Consider the following 21,053-nt stretch of genomic DNA (forward strand, 5'->3'; position numbering starts at 1 on the left):
TGAGGTCCCTTCCAACCCAAACTTTTCTATGTTTAATAGAAATGGAAACAATAGAAAACCAGCCTGTATAGGGCCCCAAGCAACGTGATCTAGGCTTGTGCTGGGGAGGAAGGATTCACCTGTACCATTCCTGGTCTTACAGCCTCCAGCTCGGGACAATCCCAGCCCTGCCGACGCTGCCTGTTTCTCCCACACAGCAGGAGGGTACATTTGGGGAGGTTTCACATCCCCTTCCTGGGGCCAGTGCCACAAACTGATGTTTTTGTGCAGTTCAGACCAATGTGCAGCACTGTGGTCTCCAATAAAAGCTACAGCAGGGAGGACGCGGCCTTGGCCTGGGACAACGCTGCAAAGGGATGTCCTGGAGGAAAAGCAGCATCTGTGCCGGCCACGATGGGCCTGGGGAAAACCTTGGACTGCTCTTAATCCTCAAGGTGTGTGAGGCCAGCGAGCTTCCAGGAGCCACTAGAGCAGCTACTGTGGCGCTTTTGATTTCTCCAGACATGAATCCTGGTCTCAAAGAGGGGGTAAAAATAACCCAAAGCTTGTTCATTTTAGCATTTTATTAAACAGTCTCTACTCAGCAGTCGTAAACCAGGCCCTGACAGTCCCCACATCAGTGCACAGACCCTGGGATGTGGTGCTGCCATGAAGCAATGCCCAGAAGCCAGAGCGCTGCCATCACCCCAGCTAAGCTGGGCAGGAACTCGGAGCAGGGCTCATGTGTTACCGAGTCCAACTCTCAGGCTCTGAGGAGCCAAATCCTGCTCTCACAGCTGTGCTTCCTCCTTCCCAGTGTTGTTTGAGCCCTGTGGGTGATGGGTGAAGAACACCACCGAGCCTGCAGAAGCTTGAGGTTTCTGACAAGGATACTCAGCCCGAGGCAGATGAGCTTCTCCTCATTTCAGGCTGTTTTTTGGTGAACTTCCAGAAACGTGATGGCAGCAGGTGGGGCTTTGAGGAAACAAGCAACCTTTTGAAAATGGTTTCTACCTTTTTGCTTTTTGCTCTTGGAGGCGCGGCTGCCGCGTGTTCAAGCACAAATCAGCCAACTGTTGGTGTCAGGTCTGTCCTCCTGCTTCACTGTCACTGCTGCAAGAAGTTGCCCGCTCTTTGGTTGCCTGAGGCACTCGGGAACTGGGCCTTTAAAGATCCAAAGCCCAGGACCGCTCCGGTGCAAGCCGAGGAGCTGCACTTGTGCAGCACAGATCAGCAGGAATTTCAGTGCCAAGAAAGGGCTTTACAGGGCCAGGGCCCAAACTGCTGCAAATTAGTGCGGCATCAGCGAAGGACGGAAAAGCAGATTTTTACTCCTCATAATTATCTGCTCCACTTGACAGGTCGGAGCTCTTTAGCCTAGGGCAGATTTCCCAGTTAGGAGATGTGCGGTTGCGGATCGAACTACAAGCAGCTTGTAAAACAAAGCCTGAAAACAACATCAATGCAGGTAATGGCTTGAACATTGACAGAACTCAGTGGAATACATTTCTCTCGCCATGCTGCTGTACCCAGCACTGCCCGATATTCATACGTAATTTTAAATAACAACTGCAAAATAAACTATAACAAACAAACCGAAGAGACCGCACCAGCGCGCTCGTCTCTCCTGTAGAGGATCAATAGAACCTTGCAAGCTTTAGCGTAAGCTGGCAACTAAGCACAAAAGCCAGCAGATTATTTGTCACTGGAAAAAAAATGCACAAAGAAGCTGCACCTGTTAAAGCAGGCAGGTGTAAATCCAGGACAAGGCTTTGGCAGGTCAGTTCCAGCTGTGCCACTCATAAGCTGACATTAAAGCATCTATTCAGCAGTCCCTCCCCCTGGCTTCACGTGGGGCAGCACAGCTGCTGAACCGCCCACTCCCTGGGTGCTCAGAAAGAAAACGCTTAAAAAGTAGTGTGCAGGGCAATAGTCTCAGTTTTGCACCTTTTGTTTTCCAAAGGCAACTAAATTCCTGCAACTATATGTCAGCGTTCAATAGAAAACTTTGTCCCAGGAAATGGGGTACAGAAAACAGCCAAGCTCTACAGTGAGGGAAACGCTGCGCGCATTCTCTCTGCTCCCACCAGCAGCCCTGCGCTTGTAGGAGACACCAGCACAACCCGCGTCCTGCCTTTGACACTGAAACAACGCAAGGAGATGACCAGAAAGATTAGAGGACTCGGCATGCCCTCAGGAGGATGGATTTATGTCCAGTTAGGTGAATGATGGTGAGTTGGGAAAAGAAGGAGAAAGCAGCTTCCAACTGCTTTTCCAAGGGCAGAAGGAATTGGGCAGGGAACTGCCAATCTCGGGTTTAGAGTTCAAATGCAGGGAACTTGGCCTTGGTCGGCACCAACAGGTCAGCGAGAAAGTAGATCGTTCCAGCCATTCCTGAGGACAAGAGGAAACAAACAACGTGATTCAAAGAGGTTCCCTTTGGGCACCCCTGTTGTCAGTTATCTGGGGGGAATGGGTCACGAAGGCAGAAGAAAGGACACTGTTTGCAGAAGGACCTGAGCGATTTCCAAGTGATTTCCCCAAGCAACTTAGTTACAGCATTGAGGAAAGCATTTTGAAGTGAATCAAATGTTGAAAAGCACCTGAGAAACCACGATAGGTCTCCCTGACTCCATCCCCTCCCTTCTGCTTTCCCTGTCAGCACATTTAATCATCTGAACGTCCTTGCAGAACTCTGGGCCCTATGGTGTTGCTGCCCCAGGTCCTCACTGATGTAACTTGGCTTGCAGCAAGGCTGGAGAGACGTATATTGGCTGAGGAACCGTCTCTCGGCAACACCCGCTGATGGCAGAGTTTTGGCGAGCTGTTAGCAAGAGCCAGGAAGGGCCATAGGAGCCAACAAGGCCTATAAAAGCAGCCCCGTTTGTTCCTCACTCACCCTTGGAATGGAACTGCAAAGCCCATGAATGACTTCAGTCCTTAAAAATGCATATAAAAGACAGTCTGAGAAGCCAGGCCACAGGCTCGGGTCAGGCAGGCTTTGGCCTGTCCCCACTGGAGAACTCCCCTTGAGACCTGCAGGCAGAACCTGTGCGGGAGGCCAAGATGCTCCAGCTAAGCCGTTAGAAGCAGACTGGTTCTGGGGAAGGGTACAAACAGGGAATACAATTTCCTTCCCGTCCTCTACACTGAGTTTTGCAAGGACTTGAGTGCAGTGTGTATTAGGTTTTCCTTGGAGCTAGACTGGGTCTGATCCCGGAGCCACACACAATCCTGGAGATGGAGGTTACCTTCAAAGAGAGAGAAAGGCGTGTCTGGAGTCCGGCACCCATGCTGGCCATAGCTTAAACACCACTCTGCAAACTGAGAGAAGAGGAACAGAAGGCGTTCAAATCTTAAAGACAGATCTTGAAAGCAATACCACCCTCATCTTCATGTTATCCCTTGCAGAGCAAGGCTGCTGTGGGACCTTCCTTCCTATGGGCTGTGAGACAGCGCCTGCACTGCCGCAGGACTCTTCCAGTGGAGCTGCTTAGATCTGGCTGCATCTCTGCCGCACCAGAAACCGGGTTTAAAAGGCAAAGGCAGCAGTGGACAATCCCCTTACCTTGCAGGCCCTGTACAGGTACTTCATGTTCTGCGTGAGGTTGTAGAGCGCTAGGAAGCCGTAAGCGTTGCCGGCTGTCCCGTGGCACAGCCCGTAGCCTTTCTTCAGTAACCCGTACTGCCAGATCACTTCTGCGCACTGCAGGGCATCATTTAGGTACTGCTCTTCCCCAAAGACCTGTGGAGACAAGAAATGTTGCCCCTCGCTGAGGTGATATCCTCCTCACAAAGAGCATCCCCACGCGAGTCGGGAGCCTCGGGTTAATTAGTTTCTCTCCTACTGAAACCTTAATACTATGACTTTGCTGTCTGCTTTAAAAGAAGAGGTTTTTGGTTATGGTGAATGGGGCTGTCACCATCAGTCACCTGCAGGAGGACACTCCCACAGCTGATGAGTATTTGCAAAAATAAGTGTTTCTAAGACTAATTTCTGTATCGGTCAGCAGTCCCTGATGTGCTGAGCAGTGGGGGGCGATTGCATCGTAACAAACCAACCTACTCTCAACTGAGCCTTCTCCAAGATGCAGTTGTACATTTAGGGGTCCCCAAAGGGTCTCTGCAAGGTTTCTGGTACCTTGTAGGCCTGGAGAAGCATGTAGATAACTCCTGGTGCCCCATGGCACCAGTGGACGAGGAGGTCTCTGGCATCACCCACGCACGGAGGGTAATTGCCCGATGGGAACTTGAGCTGGCAGACGTAGTCCACGCTGGGTTTGACTGCGTTGTGCAGTTTGACTTGGCTCACTCCAAGGCCAGGCTAAGAGAGAGGCAGCGTTAAATCAGGGACAATTATCATTCTGTTTGTCCCTACAAGGACCAAGATCTGTCTGAAAGGGAGAAACAAAGCCAGCCATGGCCATGTTCCCCCTTACTCCCTCTAAATGAAGTAATTCCTTTGGTCCCAACTTTTCATCACAAAAGTTCACTTGACCCCAGACTGTTCTGCCCTCCAGTAGGGACTTTTTTCCAGTCACACTCTTGCATCCCCAGAAAAAGAGACTGACCCAGCGATACACCCGGCCCTCTGAGCAAGAAGGCTTGCTGCTTCACTTCCTGAAGAGGAGCAGGAGTAGTTTCAGGTACCAGAGTTGGAGTAAAGAGATAAACTGTCTAAGATCAATACGAAGGAGCAATACCAGCAGCCTGGTCGAGTGCCCCATCCCTGTAGGTGTCCAAGGCCAGGTTGGATGGGGCTTGGAGCCCCTGATCCAGTGGGAGGTGTCCCTGCCCATGGCAGGGGGTGGGACTGGATGGGCTTTGAGGTCCCTTCCAACCCAAACCATTCTGTGATTCCTAGAACTAAGAACCCCTCAGCTTGGAGCTGCTGGGCTAGCCCCGCCAGCAGGCTGCCATGCCGCACGTTCAGAGATGTTTCTAGGTGACTGCAGGGGGTGACTTCCCCACTGACCTCAGAGGGCCGCAAGGGAGTGGCTTTGGTGTCCTCTCCCAGTGACACTGCCCCACGTGGAGTGTGTGTGGTTCCCCAGCAGCTGCAGTGAGCGCTCTCGTCTAAGGATCACATTGTTCCCAGGCTGATTACTTGAAAATTAGGAATCAATACTTGTGCTGTAAAACCATTAAAGTGCAATGTTCTCCTCTCTGTATTTCCCTTGCCTGCTCCCCGCAAGGCTTTCTGTGCCTCATGCTTGGCTGATCCAGGCTCCTTGTACTCCATGTGGCACAGAAGCCCACGCAGTATTTTATGGGAGACCGACACTTAAAATTATTTAGAACATCAGCCTGAAAGCGAGCTCAGGGACTTGGTGCAAATCTGGGCTCACAGCACACTGCTCCCTTCCCTGCTCCCAACCAGCCCTGGGCAACCAGCGCCTCGCAGCTGCCTCTTGCCAAAACTTCTGCTTAAACACCATCACCCACTCCTCCTCCCTGAGCCACACAAGAAGGTTATGCCCACAGGAACTCTGCTTATCCCGGATCCAGGCTGGAACTCTGAGGGCCCTAAGGAAAGCTCAAATTCTTGAAACGTGATGGTTTTTTTCCACCTGCAATGAGATTGAGTCTAGCCAAAGGTTTTACCTATTCCCATGAACGTTGCTATGCCCTTACTGCTTTGGAAATGCAACGTTATTTATCGCTGTTATTTTTCTAAGTGCTTAAGCACTGCAAATTTTGGCAGAAAGTGACCCACAGAGGGGAATTCTCACCCTTCTTTCAGAGCCAGGGCAGGGAATCTTCCCAGAACTCCAGTGAGTTGTGCAAAACTGGGAGAAATTCAGCATCAACGCAAAGGGTCTTGCACCTCTCAACCTCCTGCCCTGCCTGATTCAGGCACTACAGAACTCTTTATCCAAATAAGAAGTCCTACCTCTTCCACATTTAGGAACAGGCCCTGGTTTGGGAATGAGGCATTTCTCACTTCCCTAATGTGAACTCAATCTCTTTCACCATGCTTTTCTTACAGAGATTCTCATGCTCTGAGATTGCTCCAAGCAACCACCTCAAAAACTGCAGGAAGCCCACAGGTACCACCAAACAGGAATACTTTATAAGCAGCTAACATGAGGGAGGAGAGCTCAGACCCAGCTGATGTCCATTACGTGGGATAATGCAGGTCAGATGGATTCATGAAAGTTTGGGTTGGAAGAGACCTCAAAGCCCATCCCATCCCACGCCCTGCCATGGGCAGAGACACCTCGTGCTGGATCAGGCTGCCCAAGGCCCATCCAACCTGGCCTTGAACCCCTCCAGGGATGGGGCAGCCACCACTGCTCTGGGCACCCTGGGCCAGGGCCTCCCCACCCTCACAGAAAAACATTTCTTCCTAAGATCTCATCTCGATCTCCCCTCTTGCAGCTTAAAACCGCTCCCCTCATCCTGTCCCTGCCCTCCCTGACCAAGAGCCCCTCCCCAGCTTTCCCGTAGGCGTCTCTTTACTGATCTCCAGCGAAATTCAATTGCACAGGCTTGGAGAAAACCTTCAGAAGTGGGTATGCAGGACCAAACGCAGGAGCAAGTCCATCAGACAATGGATATTGCCTAGCCTGGCATCACCAAGTGCCTGTTCAAACGCTCTTCCTTGTTCAAAGGAATGCCATAGAGCTCCCCTCCAGTGCCTCGTACCTGCATGAGGTAGTAGTAAATCCCCGCCAGCCCATGGGCTGCCCCCACGTAGTACTCCTGGTACCACTCGTACATCAGTGGGCTCTTTCCTGTGAAGTTCCTCCTCTTGGCCAAGCTCTCTCCTGAGGCTACGACGGCTTCGCAGACCTGTGGGTGGGAGGAGATGCAGGAGAGGGAAATACTGCTGTTTTGGACGCAGCACAGTGCATATCCTGACACAGAACAAGAGCTGTTTTTTTTGCCAAGCAGAGGGAAAAGTATGGATGAGGGAGTGAAATATCTGCCAATTCAGTCCTGCCTATGGATTTATATAGATGGCAGGGACCTGTTGAGCTTTGTCCTTCTGGAAGAAGAGCAGCAGGGATACCATGATGTGGTTTCTCCCTTGTACTCTACATCCAGCGTTAAATTTTACCTGCCCAACGACGAGGCGCGTGGGAAGCGACAGCTAAGGAATCAGCAGAAGCCACAGTACCTGCTGAATGTGACTCTGAGGGATCTTCTCCTCTCCGAAGTGCTTGTTCACAAACACCAGTGCATAGAGGTAGCCCATGCGCCCATACAGCAGCTCATCTGGCACTCGCGGGTCGAGCTTGTGTAGATGGAGCAAGCTACAAAGAAAAAGTCACATGGAGGAGGTAAGAGGACACTCAAAGTGGTGTAAACAAGCAGTGAGACTGGAGCTCAAAACCATGGTTTGTTCCTTCATGCTGCCCACACCCCTGAGATACCAGGCCAGTCTCTGGGTCTCTGCCTTCTGGCGATGCGACATGCAGATCCCTTTTTCCCCTCTGTTTTTTTTTTTTTCTCATCCCTTATGCTTGGAAATCACAGAATGGTTTGGGTCAGAAGGGACCTCAAAGCCCACCCAGTTCCACCCCCTGCCATGGGGAGGGACACCTCCCACTGGATCAGGGGGCTCAGAGCCCCGTCTAACCTGGTCTTGAACACCTCCAGGGATGGGGCCTGATGGAAAAGCCACCTTCTCTCCTGCAAGTGGCCGGGGCTGCATTGTTGGTGGAGAAAAGAGTTTTAGCTCCATAAACCCTAGGTAAGACGTGAGGAGGCAGCTACAAATGTCATTTACCATCAAGCCTCCTGTAGGGAGAGCTGAGCAGTAGCGAGGACAGCTCAGCAGTAAGTGCCAGGGGTTGTTGCTGGTGCACCCCACAAGGGGCTTCAGCCCAGCAGTGCAGAGTGATAGGTCTGCTGCGGCCACGTATTGCCTTTGCCGTTTTTCTATTATCATGTTGCAAAGTTGCTGATGTTTCTGTAGCACTAACGGAGACCGACAGCTCTTCATGCTGATGCTTTGTAGCCCAGTTCACTCTTCATGCCATTTTTCCTTTGTTTTGCCTCGTGTCACACTTCCAGCGAGACTGGATGCCCTCCTTGTCAGAGCGGCAGGCAGGGATGTGACTGGGTTTGGCTTCATTTTGCTGTTCAGCCCTGCGACAGCAATCTGAGAAATGCCATCGCTTTTAAAACACCAGTGTAAGCGGCTTCCTGGCTGTTCCCTGTGGCTGCAGTAGGGAGAGGGCACAGAAACCAGCCAGGAGAGCTGTTGTGTGTGGCATGGCAGCATAAGGAGCAGAAAAGGTACCTCTGCTCTGGGGCAGAACAATGTGTTGCAAAGGAAAGAAGCAACCGAACATCCTGAGTACCCTCAGAGCAGAGAGGGGATGCTGGGCTGTGACTCCTGCAGCAGGAAACTTCCCCTTAGTGCTGGACTCAAAGTGAGCAGGGATATTGAGGAGAAAGGAAAGCATGGTGTCTCAATGTGGACTGGCCCCATCTCCTTGTGTAGTGCTCCTGATGAGGTTTCTAGCAAATTAAGCCCAAGAGATAGAGTTTACACCCAGGACGAGGAGTAAGGTGGGGGGGGGGCGGCTCCCTCTCTCAGCTGCGTGGCTGAAAGGAAGGCCCTGCTGCCTCCTCCAAGGTCCAAGGAAGGCAGATGAAGAGTAGGGTTTCCAAGGAGGAAAATAGTGTTTCGATACAGCAACCCTGCCCGGCAGCAGGCTAGCCAGAAGAGATGCTGGCTGGTGATGTTGTTCAGCTCTGAGATGTCATGAAGATGCCTGGACTGACAGAAGGAATGGATGGGTGGATGAACTGTAACACCCACAGCTGGGATTTGCTGAGGTCCGGATGTGAAATCTTTGTTCTGTGGGATAATCTGGAGCAGCTGGAGCTACTACTGCTCCTTATACATTACTGCTTCTACCTCAAACTGCTTTCCCAGCCAGGATAACCAGGGGAAGAAGCTTCTAGTGGTTTCAAAATGTGGGGTGGGGCTGCATGGCACATGTGCAGCAAGAGGTGCCTGACTGACTGCAAGCAGAAAAGCTTTTCTCAGGAGTGAGGTGGTAAATCAAGTTCCCTGAAGGAAAAGCCACTCTTGCTCACAGCTCAGCCTCAACTGCCAAAGATCAGCACTTGCTGGACAGAGGGAAAGCGAGGCAGCTGTAGAGCAAGGTAGGAGTTTCATATGCCACTAGCTCTAAAAGCAAACCTTTGACCTTCTGAAGTGGTGGGAGACGGCAGGGGAAAGAGGATGGCTGGCACATGGCTCAGATTTACAGGCTCCTGGAAAATGTGCTGCCCTAAAATATTAAGTCTCTCCAGAGCATAAAAGCACATTTGTCGGTCGTGAACTCATTTAGGCAAGAATAAGGAGCTAAGAAAAAGCGAGCGCCTGTCTGTTCCACTGCGGGTAAAACCTGGCTGATGGATTCTCTCCTCGGGCTCTGTAAGATGAGGCGCTTCAGAAGACAGAGAGCAAAACGGAGAGAGGCTCTCCTTCTCCACAGCTGTAACAGAAATGCTCTTGCACTGCATAGCTTAGCAACTGCTCTGTAACTACACAGCACACTCGAAACCCACTTACATGTTTCGATTCAGGGAGCTATTTCCCAAAGATATACTCTTTGTTTAAAGGCAGCATGGGCAGGCAAACAGCTCTGCGAATCGGTAGCAGAGAGGGCAGTACAACTGCTCCTTCCAGAAAGCCACATTTTTCTTTCTTCCTCCCTCAGAGGTAAGTAAAGAAAACGATTTCCAAGGCTCTGCCTTTACTACGCCATTAGATGGCAGTGCAGAATTAATCGCGAGTCTCCATTCTGCCACAGAGTCGCAGGCAGAACAGGACGGGTAAGGGGAGAGGAGAGCTACAGCAAGGAAATTAGGGATTTAATTACAGCACGAATTTGGGATTTTTCACACCTTAGGGTTTATGCAGTGACCCCGGCTGGCCAGTACTGTATCACTGATCAGTTCCCTTCCAGTTCCCTTCCAGATACATTAATCGCTGTGAGATTCACCACTTTGACACCACATTAAGCAAAACCTAAACTACAGCTTATTTCACAGAATTGTGGAGTCGTTTGGTTGGAAAAGACCTTTGAGATCGAGTCCAGCCATCCCTGTCCACTGCTAAATCAGATCCCTGAGCACTTCGTCTGCCCAGCTTTTCAAGCCCTCCAGGGATGGGGACTCCACCACCTCCCTGGGCAGCCTCTGCCAGGGCCTGAGAACCCTTTCAGGGAAGAAATTTTTCCCAGTATCCAATCTGAACCTGCCCTGGTGCAGCTTGAGGCCGCTCCCTCTCATCCTATGAGTTGTCACTTGGGAGGAGCCTAGCACACACCTCACCACAACCTCCTTTCAGGAGCTGCAGAGAGCAATGAGGTCTCCCCTCAGCCTCCCTTTTCTCCAGGCTAAACAGCCCCAGGTCCCTCAGCTGCCTCTCATAACCCTTGTTCTCCAGCCCCTTCCTCAGCTCCGTTGCTTTTCTCAAGAATAAAGAAGGGTTTTCTGTCCTCAGAGTGACCGTATCCACACAGACAGAAGCTATTCTTAGTAACTCAGTGTCCAAACCATTCAGGCACCTTGATTCCCACCCATGGCTTTTTAATTGATATCGTGCATCACTTGCTGATTAAAGGCACTCCGTGTCGTTCTCAGTGTCTTGGTTTCATGCTGACCACACGTAAATGGAAACTCTTTACAGAGCAGTTTCTCACCTTCTCAAAACTGATCTCCCTGCAGCAAGAAAAGCTTGCAACTGCATCTCCTTACCATCCTTCCTTCCTCAGCCACACGCTGATCTGGCCACAGAACTGCGTGTTTGTCCTTTTCTTGTCTTAAGTGCCCCACAAAAATACATTTGAAAACAGTTGAGGAAATGCAGGAAATAGAAATAAATGAATCATGACCAGCTGCATTCAGCAGTGGAAAGGGACGCTGTGGATCTCGGGTTTAAGTCAAAGTCAACTCACAAATGGCAAGTGGGAGAGAGGGACAAAATTAACCTAAAAATCCTGCCCCATTTCTCCTTTCCAAAGTGGCTGTAAAGCTAAACTTCAGGGTTCTGGAAAAAATGCCAAACCTCACCTTTTGGGGTTTTAAACTTCGCCATTTTTTTTCTTCCTGTGTTTATGGGAATCATTTTTAAGAAAGCAACACCAGCTGAACAACCTCCTTGCTCCCCAGCCTGCAGGCAGCCAGGAAGGCACATCTGTCCTTAAGCTCCTTTCCCAGGGCAGAACCAGTTTGCGTGCCTTGCTATGTTACTGGATTCTCTCTCACGCAAGACTGCAACCAAATGTATTCAGGCTTGGCAGAGAGCACCTGCTACAAGCCCAGACCAGCTCTGTGAGCAAGAAGAACATCGGATCAAAGGCATAACCAAGCGTTTTACCGAGTAATGCACTCTTCTGCCTGCTTCTGGTTCTGCAGTTTGTGGTAGACGACAGCGGCCACTGCCAGGGGCCCGGCGTCTCCACACAAGAAGGTGATGGATCGCCTTGTCAGACAGCTCAGGCTCTTCTTCACGTACTCGTGGGCTGCCTGAAGGTGGGCTGGGTCTCCGTACACATCATACAGGTGCAAATACAGCAAAGCAATACCTGTGAAAGGAAGAGAAAGGTTGAACCCACCAGAAAAGTTACCATTCCTGCTGCGCACCCTGGCTGTTCTAATAAACAGAAAAGCCTGGCCCTCAGCCTCATCTAGGGCACATCCAGAGGCAGAACCTGAGCTGCAGCACCCATAGCTGCTCTTCCTGCTTTGTGACCTCTGATGCCACTCAGGAGCAGACTGTGGGGCAGGACAAATGGCACTGTCTGACCCAGGAGGCCCTGGAGGGCAGCTGAGCAGCTGGTACACAAGTTCCACACAGTTTTAGTAGCAAGGAACAAAAGATTAGAGCTAGACAAACCCACCTAAATCTGTCACCTGTACCTGGCACTGCTGCTAAAGGAGAAGGTTAAAAACAGAGAACATCTTTGGGCCAGACAGTTCTTGTTGGCACAGCAGTGCTGAATCGTTACCCTCTCTAAGTTAATCTTCTCATGCCAGGAGGTAAAGGGCTGGGTCACTTCACGTGGATTAAAAAGAAGGGATGTGCCAGCAGCACTGAGAAGCGGCACCTTTTGTCCTTCCCTCCCACAGGGAAGCACCAGCGAGCTTATTACAGCTCCCTGGACACCATCGTCTGCTGCCCAGCAGGTCCCCAGCCCTACACGAAGGACTGGCGCATCCTAGAAAATAAAGGGGCTGCCCGACTGTCCTTGGCAGCACATCATTGATGAGATCAGCCCTTGTCTGGAACAGAAACTGCTGCCTGGAATGCTGCAAAAGGCTGCAGTGTCCTCCCTGGAGGCTTTCAATGGGCTGTTCAGCTACAGAAACAACTGTGCTACTGGGAAGTCGTATCAATTGCTGTCCTTTGCCACTGCCTGCCCTATTCTATTCCAGCTCCTGAAGCTGGAATAGTCTGTGTGTGAAAGGTCTGCCAGGTTTGAACCGTCCTTCTCATCTGGAAGGCATCCTCGAACACACACCGAGTAACAGAATGGCTTGGGTTGGAAGGAACCTTAATGCTCATCCAGTTCCACCACCCTGCCATGAGCAGGAACACCTTCTACAAGAGAAAGCATACTGGCCCACATCGCTTTGAGGAAAGCTTGTTTCTCCCCCTACCAGTAACTGTTTCTAAGGAGACTCAGGCCCTGTATTTAAGCCTGAATTAATACAGCCAGATTCTGCAGCTATTGATGTGGTGAGGTGAGGGAGGGAAAGCACTGCAAAATTACTTTCTCTGAAACTGAAGACAATTCCAAATTTAGGTGGTTTTCTCATTTTGCATGGATAATCCCCAAAGCTTCGTGCTGTGCTGCAGACACTTCAAATTCACGTGTATATTAAGGGCAAATCTCTATTTCCTGCCAATGGTAATAACCCTGTCCTGTCTGTGCAGTGCAGTGTTAGTATTCCCAGGGAGAGCTCAGACGTGCGGTGCCATCACTCAAGTCCATAAGGATGGATGTGAAGCCCTCCTTTAAAGGGGAGCCGTCCACTCCCAGCTAGCAAATGTCAAGTGACTCTCTTGATTTATTGAGCATCTACCACAGCTTCTGGACTTTTAACAGGCCTGAGGGCTGGCTGAGCACCACCTGCACTCTTGACTTAGCTGCTTTAATACACAACTTCTTGCTTTTGAAGTAGCATCTGTTCCCCCTGCCATCCCACCACCCCAGATATGTGCAGAACTACCACACTGAGACCGCTTCCAGGACTGATTTCTCAGACAGTAAAAGTCTCAGCATTGTTTTCCTCTGACTTCTTTGCCTCTCCTCTTTTAAAAGATTTCTCACCTCCTTTCCTCTGGGCAGGCCCAAACATCTTTGGAAAAGACTCTTAAAAACCCCAGTGACCTAAACTAGAGGTCAGAAGGGATCAGTTGTTTCTGCAGTTACTGAACTGAAGGGGGCTGGGAAGGACTTTATACAAAGGCTTGTAGTGATAGGACGAGGCGCAATGGGTATGAACTGGAGAGGGGAAGAGTCAGACTGGACAGAAGGAGAAATTTCTTGACCATGAGAGTGGTGAGGCCCTGGCCCAGGTTGCCCAGAGCAGTGGTGGCTGCCCCATTCCTGGAGATGTTCAAGGCCAGGTTGGATGGGCCTTGGGCAGCCTGATCCAGTGGGAGGTGTCCCTGCCCATGAAGGGGGGTTGGAACTGGATGATCTTTAAGGTCCCTTCCAACCCAAACTATTCTATGGTTCTATGATTCTGTGATCTTGGAAGGACGTAACAGCCCAGCAGGCACCAGACTCAGAGCTTCCTCACTTCTGTAGGCAGCTAAAGGGTGACAGGAGTGAAGCTGGTCTCCTTCCATTCCCCTTCCATCATCTATGCTCCCGGTTGAGGCAGCCTTTGGAGCAAGGCCTCTTACACTATTAACATTACCAACACACACATATGTACTCTTCAGCATCCTCATGCCCATCTGAAAATGGATGAGGCATTCTGCCAGGATCTGAACCGGTTCCGATTCAGAATTAGCTCACGGCACTTTACCTTCCCTCAGTCAATGCTTTGACACAGATGAGGACCACAAAAGCTCTCACAGTGTCTAGCCAAACTGATTAAAAGACGAAACAGGAGAGAACAGCCGAGTCTGGTCCCCACCCAGGCACGTATCTGGTGTTGCCTACAGGGTCTGATCCCTACGGGGAGCAGAATGAAATGGTAACAAGCCGACTGAGATTTGTTTTGATGGCATTCAGCCGTACACTGGATGAGCTTGATCCAAAGTGCAGTTTCACTGCTTCTGAGCTGACAATTGAAGTCCTTCCCTCCCCCTACTCCAACTCCATGTGCCAAGAAGCCATGTCTTCCCTGGCACGAAAAGAAACAGGCCCCCAGGTAAAACACCAGCATATGCTGCGCGTTACTGGGCGTAATGCAGAACACTCAAGTACATTACATTTCACGCAGTGTTTGTGCTAAGAGAGACGCATTTCCAATCTCTTATTAGTGGCCACAAGAGTGCAGGTTGATTTCAGACTGCTGGGCAATGATTTACATGAGAAGATACTCAACAAGGCTTCTCTACACAAGCAATTAGAGGGAAAAGCTGCCGTCTTGGCCCAATTAATTTTGTCTCCAGAAACCAGCACTGAATAAATTAATACAGCTAGGATTAGAGGAGCAGGGAGGGTGACAAAGACACAGTGTAATATCTGCAAACTTCACACCACTAGCTGTGACCTGCAGGGAATTTTTCAAGGGGTTTTTTAATCCTATTAGCCAAGGCGAAAAGGTTGTGTGCCCAACAAGGAATTATCCCTGGGAGGAAAAGAGAAGAAGCCCTCTTCAGAGACTCCCTTCTGAATAAAAACGAGCTGAAATCCTACCAGAGCGCTCAACCACTGTTTCACGACTGCAGCCATTTTCCAGCATGAAGCTCCTTGGGGCCGCTCTAAGGAAGGGAACACGGTCTCTGGGGAAAGAGAGTACTCTCAGAGTACTCCTAGCTCAGCACACTGCCCTCCTGCTTTGTCATCTGAATTATTCCAGCCAGAGGCAGACTCTACCATCATGCCAAACACCACTCTCACTACTGAAGACTGTCTTTACATAACAATTCTTTCCATCTGGGGATCCTCAGAGCAGGGTCACATGGACTGGAAGACTGAACCTGTCTCCCAAGGCAAAATCAGCCAGTGCTGAACAAGAATGCATAGAAATACCCAGGCAGCAACTGAAGAAATCAATGCTCTCCCACGCTGGAATTTAATCCTGGCATCCTAGCATTTCTTATGAGCTGCTCAGTGCCTGTCTACCTTACTAAAATTTTTAAGGAGGTGTTTCTGGCATCAAGTTGCAATGTTAGTTTAGCACCAACACAACAAACACCACTCTCCCAAGCAAAGCTGTTGGCATCAAGTTCCACGGTATCCAAGCAAAGCCAGCCACACCCGGATCAGAACATAGAAATCTGCCAGTTAGGATTGCAGGGTATTGCCAAAAAAAAAAGCCATAGCAGCAAAAAAAAATGTTGCAGCAAGCAAAGATTAATGTTAGGTCCCCCGGGGTCCTTCCCAGAGCCTGGCACCGCACGGGAGGCGGTGGCAGGAAAGCTGACAAAGCACATGGCAGTAGCCAAGGCAGCAGAGAAAGGTGTGTCCTCCCCAGCTCCCGGCAAAGGGAAAGGAGGGCAGGGCACACTCCCAAGGATTTAAAACCAGATTGGAAAGGCAGAACAGGAGAAAGACAAGCTCCTGTAAGCTTTGCACAGAAGAGTTAGTGTGAGGAAGGCTTCTGTCCTTCCTTATACTCACATTTGTCTTTCTGCTCCTTCCAGCAGGTACTGGAGCAGAACTAGCCCTGGCTAAGTGGAGGGGTACTACCTGGGGAACAGGAATGAAGCAACCTGCCAATCAGACAATGTCAAAAGACAAAATTCAGCCCAAACAGAAAAGACGGACATTATCTCAGTCCCTGAGCTCACCGCTGCCGTGTGCAAGAACTCCTTGCAGGTCAACGACTTATCACGCGCACATGCCAGCTTCATGGAGCAGTGGTTTACTTGTCACCATCCCCACCATGGCCAGATTTGGAGCCAGTCCCATTGATGGTGCCCATATTTGCTCTCAAGCAGGTGCTGTCTTTCTTTGTTGCATTTGGCACTATTAACCAGGAGAAGACCCAATCCTGCCCTGCAACACCATGGTCTTCCCTCTGCACCTTGAAACCTGCTCCTAAAACTGGGAATCCTAAGAAAGGCCCTGGTTTTAATGGATTAAAACTTGCATAGGAAGCACTGTTCCTGAAATGGATCTGCTGTGATCATTCAAAAACCCACAGTCTGTCTTGGCCTTATGTAGAAATCTGCTCTGGAGATCCCTGCTCCATCCAATCCGATCCCACCAGCCACCCTACCTGCCCAGCCGGTGTAGGCAGTGCAGTCCTTTGGGTCGGCAGACTTGAGACCCCTCTCCATCTGCTGCAGCAGCTCCCGAATTTTGTTATTCAGCCGCTGTGTGAACTCAGGGCTCAGCTGTGGAGAGAAAGAAATCATAAACCCCAAACGTGAGGGAAACATGGGCAGGAGGATGGGGTCTTGATAAGCTGTAGGCAGGTGGTTTTAACTTGACAGGTCTCTGCTAGAAGCTCTTGGGTACTTCAGGACCAGGTTGGGCTCCTCTTGGATTCATGGCAAGGGCGGGAACAGGAATGCCCCTGGGATGGTCCTGTTCCCGCCTCAGCCACCTCATCTTTGCCCCATCCCCTACCCTGGCAGCCCCATCCCTGCCTCATCATTGCCCTACGAGCCCCATCTCCTGCCCTATCCTTGCCCTGTCCCTACTCCATGAGCGGCCACCCTGCTCCTTCCCTGCCTCTTCCCTTGTGCTATCTCCTGCTCCGTCCTCTGCCACGAATGCAAGAGGAGCCCAGTCTGATCCTGAGATGCCTCAGGGACGGGTCAAGGGATGGGGATAGAGCAGGAGATGGGGCTTATGGAGCAGGGATGGGGCTGCCAGAGCAGAGGATGGAGCAGGAGATGGGGGCAAGGGAAGAGGCAAGGATGGGGCAGGGGATGGAGCAGTGATGGGGCTACGAAATGGGCTAGGAATGGGACTGCCAGGGCAGAGGATAGAGCAGGAGATGGTGCTTATGGAGCAGGGACGGGGGCTCAGAAAGGGCCAAAAGAAGAGGCAAGATGTGGGGCTGGGGATGGGCTCAGAAAGGGGCAATGGGAGAGGCAAGGATGTGGGGCTGGGGATGGAGCAGGGGATGGGGCTCTTGGGGTAGGGATGGGGCTTGGAAAGGGGCTGCCAGAGCAGGAGATGGAGCAGGAGATGGGGGCAAGGGAAGAGGCAAGGGTGGGAAAGGGGATGGATTAGGAACGAGGCTAGGAATGGGGCTGCCAGGGCAGGGTACAGAGCAGGAGATGGGGCTCTTGGGGCAGGGATGGGGCTGCCAGAGCAGGGGATGGAGCAGGAGATGAGAGCAAGGAAAGAGGCAAGGATGTGGGGCAGGGGATGGAGCAGGAATAGGTCTTATGGAGCAGGGACGGGGCCAGGAAAGGGCTTATGAAGTAGGAATGGGGCTCATGGGGCAAGGGACAGGGCAGGGAAGGGTCTACCAGGGCAGGGGATGGAGCAGGGGATAGAGCTTCTGGGGCAAAGATGGGGCAAGGGAGGGAAGGTCCCGCTCCCACCCCACTGACCCTCCCGGCAGCATCGAAGTAGCCGGTAGCCAAGGACTTGTCATAGTCGGCGTAGGGGTTGGGCAGAGCCCGCTGCGCCATCCTGGTGCTGCTGAACCCCTCGGACCCCGCTCCGCCCCGGAAAGGGAGGAGAGAGCCGGGTCAGCTCCGCCCTGAGCCTCGCACGCCTTGGGGTCGGGGGGCTTGAAAGGGTTGGGGAGCCTTTTGGGAGTGAAAGACCTCTTAAAGCTGGACCTGAGGGGTTTAGGGAGCTCTGTGGGGGGTGAAAGACCCCTTAAAGCTAAACCTGAGGAGTATATAGAGCTCTGTCGGGGTGAAAGACTCCTTGAAGCTAAACCTGAGGGGTTTAGGGAGCACTATGGGGGTGAAAGACTCCTTAAAGCTAAACCTGAGGGGTTTAGGGAGCTCTTTAGGAGTGAAAGACCCCTTCAAGCTAAACCTGAGGGGTTTAGGGAGCTCTGTGGGGGCGAAAGACCCCTTCAAGCTAAACCTGAGGGGTTTATGGAGCTCTGTGGAGGCGAAAGACCCCTTCAAGCTAAACCTGAGGGGTTTATGGAGCTCTGTGGGGGTGAAAGACCCCTTAAAGCTAAACCTGAGGGGTTTATGGAGCTCTGTGGGGGGCGAAAGACCCCTTGAAGCTAAACCTGAGGGGTTTAGGGAGCTCTGTGAGGGTGGAAGACCCCTTAAAGCTAAACTTGAGGGGTTTAGGGAGCTCTGTGGGGGTGAAAGACCCCTTAAAACAACCTGTGGGATTTAGGGAGCTCTGTGGGGGCTAGGGGTGTGTTGCAGTTGAATCTGTGGGGCTAGAGAACCCCATTGGCATTAAAGGGCCCTTAAACCTGGACCTGTGGGGTTTAGGAACTCTTTTTGCTGACCTTAGGGGGTGTAGTGCCCCTTGCAGCTGGCTCTTTAGGGTTTAGAGGCACTGTGGGGCTTAAGGGTACTAGAGCTTGCTCTGTGTGCTCTAGAGAGCCCTGTGGGGTTTAAGACCTATTACAGCTGGCCTTGTGGGGTTTATAGAGCTTTTTGGTGTTTAGAACCCTTTACAGCTGGTCCTGTAGGCTTTACAGAGCTCTGTGGGGTTTAGGGCCCCTCATAGCTGGGCTTTTGGGGCTTATAGAGCCTGTGGAGATCAACACCCTTTACAGCTGACCTTGTGGGGTTTAGAGAGCCCTGTAGAGTTTAGAACCTTTCACAGTGGGGCTTGTGGGGTTTAGAGAATCTCGTGGCGTTTAGAACCCCTTACAGATGGCCATGTGGGCGTTAGGGAGCCATGGCGGGTTTAGAGCCCCTCAGAGCTTGGCTTGTAAGACTTACAGAGTGTTGTGGGGTTTAGAGCCCCTTACAGCTGTTCTTGTGGGGTTTACAGAGTCCTGCGTGGTTTAGAAACCTTCACAGCTGCCTTTGTGGGAGTCACAGAGCCCTGTGGGGTTTAGAACCCCTTACAGCTGTCCTTCTGGGGTTTACAGAGCCTTGTGGGGTTTAGGGCCCCTCACAGCTGGCTTTGTGTGGTTTACAGAGCCCTATGTGGTTTAGAGAGCCTTGTGGGATTTAGAACTGCTCACAGCTGTCCTTGAGGGGTTTTCAGAGCTCTGTGGGGTTTAGAACCCCTTTCAGCTGGCCTTGTGGCATTTAGATAACCTTGTGGGGTTTAGAACCCTCACAACTTTCCTTGTGGGATTTACAGAGTCCTGTGGGGTTTACAGAGCCCTGGGCGGTTTAGAACCCTCACAGCTTGCCTTGTGGGACTTACAGAGCCCTGTGAGATTTAGAACCCTTTCAGCTGTCCTTGTGGGATTTACAGAGCCCTGTGGGGTTTAGAACCCTTTCCAGCTGTCCTTGTGGGGTTTATAGAGCCCTGTAGGGTTTAGAACCCCTTACAGCTGTCCTTGTGGGCTTTACAGAGCTCTGTAGGGTTTAGAACCCTTTCCAGCTGTCCTTGTGGGGTTTACAGAGCCTTGTGGGGTTTAGAACTCCTGTCAGCTGGCCTTGTGGTGTTTGGAGAACCTTGTGGGGTTTAGAACCCTCACAGTTTTCCCTGTGGGAGTTATAGAGCCCTGTGGGGTTTAGAACCCCTTACAGCTGAGTTTGTGGGGTTTGCAGAGTCCTGTGGGGTTTAGAACTTCTCACAGCTTTCCTTGTGGGGTTTACAGAGCCCTGTGGGATTTAGAACCCCTTTCAGCTGTCCTTGTGGCGTTTATATAGCTCTGTGTGGTTTAGGGCTCCTTACAGCTGTCCTTGTGGGATTTACAGAGCCCTGTGGTTTTTAGAACCCATTGCAGCTGGCTTTGTGGTATTTGGAGAACCTTGTGGGGTTTACAGAGCCCTGTGGGCTTTCGAACCCTTTCAGCTGTCCTTGTGGGGTCTACTGACCCTTGTGGGGTTTAGAACCCCTTACAGCTGGCCCTGTCAGGTTAGGGAGCTCTTGTGAGGTTTAGAACCCCTCACAGCTGGGCTTGCAGGGCTTATCGAGCTCAGTAAAGTTCAGAACCCCTTACAGATGGGTCTGTGGGGTTTTACTGCTCTAAGGGTTTACCTTTTGGTGGCGATGAGGAACACCCATGGGAATACATCAGCCCCTGCATTCATGCTTGGGACAACTGTGTTATACTAAAGATCCTGCTTTTCTGCCCTTGTGTCCATTCTTTATTGCGATTTGTAAAATTGGACCTGAAAGAAAAGAGCAAGACTTCGTTGGAGGAGATGTCGAGAAAAAAGCAGCAAAGAGGTAATCCTTGTTATGGTTTTTTTCAGTTCCTTTTTTTGTTCAGTGTCTGTTGTTTAGTGAATTTCAGCCACATCAACACTGCCTTGCTTTCAACGTGGGGAGGCGAACTGTGCAGCTTATGGTATTCAGAGAGGCAGCTCTGGCATCAGGGAAAATGATGCAGGGTCTTCTGCTTACAGGCAAATTCACAGCCCTGCGTTGTGGTTTCCCACCTGCAGGTTAAAACAGTATTCCCTGCTTTCCTTCCCCCAGGCACGGTTCAGTATTAACTTTCAGTGTAAGGCCCAACGGTTTGGCTTCTGAGTCTTTCTTTTGCTTTTGATTCCTCACATTTTTGTTTTTTTTTCCAGATGGCTTCAAGACAAAGATGCTTCTCCCAGTTATCCAGCCTGTTCTCCTCGCCCATCCTGCCAAGGCGTTTTCTGTAAGTGTGTCATTTTCTGAATGATTGTGGGCACTTAGGCTTCAATGGACCTCGATAAATCCAGAGTATCTCGCTGGGGCTGTTACCCGGAGCCCAGGTGAGTGCCTCGTGACTCATCTCTAGTAACCTGCCCAGGCAGAGCAGGGAATGAAAGAAGGGGATGAGCCTGAGAGGGAAGCTGCTCCTGTGTTCTCCCTGCAATCCCAGTCACTTTGGGGTGTTTTAGGGTGTTGTGCTTGTTTGTTTACTTT

The 21,053-nt window shown here is 51.1% G+C and overlaps 2 protein-coding genes and 1 long non-coding RNA gene across 3 annotated transcripts in view; 2 read left to right on the top strand and 1 right to left on the bottom strand.

The window, feature by feature from the left end:
* Positions 1-6,614, top strand: part of LOC128852515 (uncharacterized) — a 49,641-nt gene extending 43,027 nt beyond the window's left edge. Inside the window, exon 3 of the long non-coding RNA XR_008450391.1 lies at positions 5,969-6,614. This is a non-coding gene — a long non-coding RNA (uncharacterized LOC128852515). The remainder of the gene's footprint in view (positions 1-5,968) is intronic.
* On the bottom strand, positions 558-17,765 carry LANCL1 (LanC like glutathione S-transferase 1). Its single transcript, XM_009566909.2, has 9 exons — positions 17,651-17,765; positions 16,360-16,477; positions 11,330-11,537; positions 7,103-7,238; positions 6,628-6,774; positions 4,121-4,303; positions 3,548-3,724; positions 3,231-3,303; positions 558-2,373 (listed from the first exon to the last, which is right to left on the bottom strand). The coding sequence occupies exons 1-9, from the start codon at positions 17,729-17,731 to the stop codon at positions 2,297-2,299; spliced, it is 1,200 nt and encodes a 399-aa protein (XP_009565204.2). The 5' UTR covers positions 17,732-17,765; the 3' UTR covers positions 558-2,296.
* Positions 17,766-18,348: 583 nt separating this feature from the next.
* The window catches only part of CPS1 (carbamoyl-phosphate synthase 1), a 109,242-nt gene continuing 106,537 nt past the window's right edge, over positions 18,349-21,053 (top strand). The window contains exons 1-2 of the mRNA XM_054070644.1: positions 18,349-20,378; positions 20,729-20,899. Coding sequence (XP_053926619.1) covers positions 20,847-20,899 — 53 coding nt within the window. The 5' untranslated portion in view covers positions 18,349-20,378; positions 20,729-20,846. The remainder of the gene's footprint in view (positions 20,379-20,728; positions 20,900-21,053) is intronic.

This window comes from Cuculus canorus, chromosome 6, assembly GCF_017976375.1.
Source record: "Cuculus canorus isolate bCucCan1 chromosome 6, bCucCan1.pri, whole genome shotgun sequence".
Taxonomy (NCBI): domain Eukaryota; kingdom Metazoa; phylum Chordata; class Aves; order Cuculiformes; family Cuculidae; genus Cuculus; species Cuculus canorus.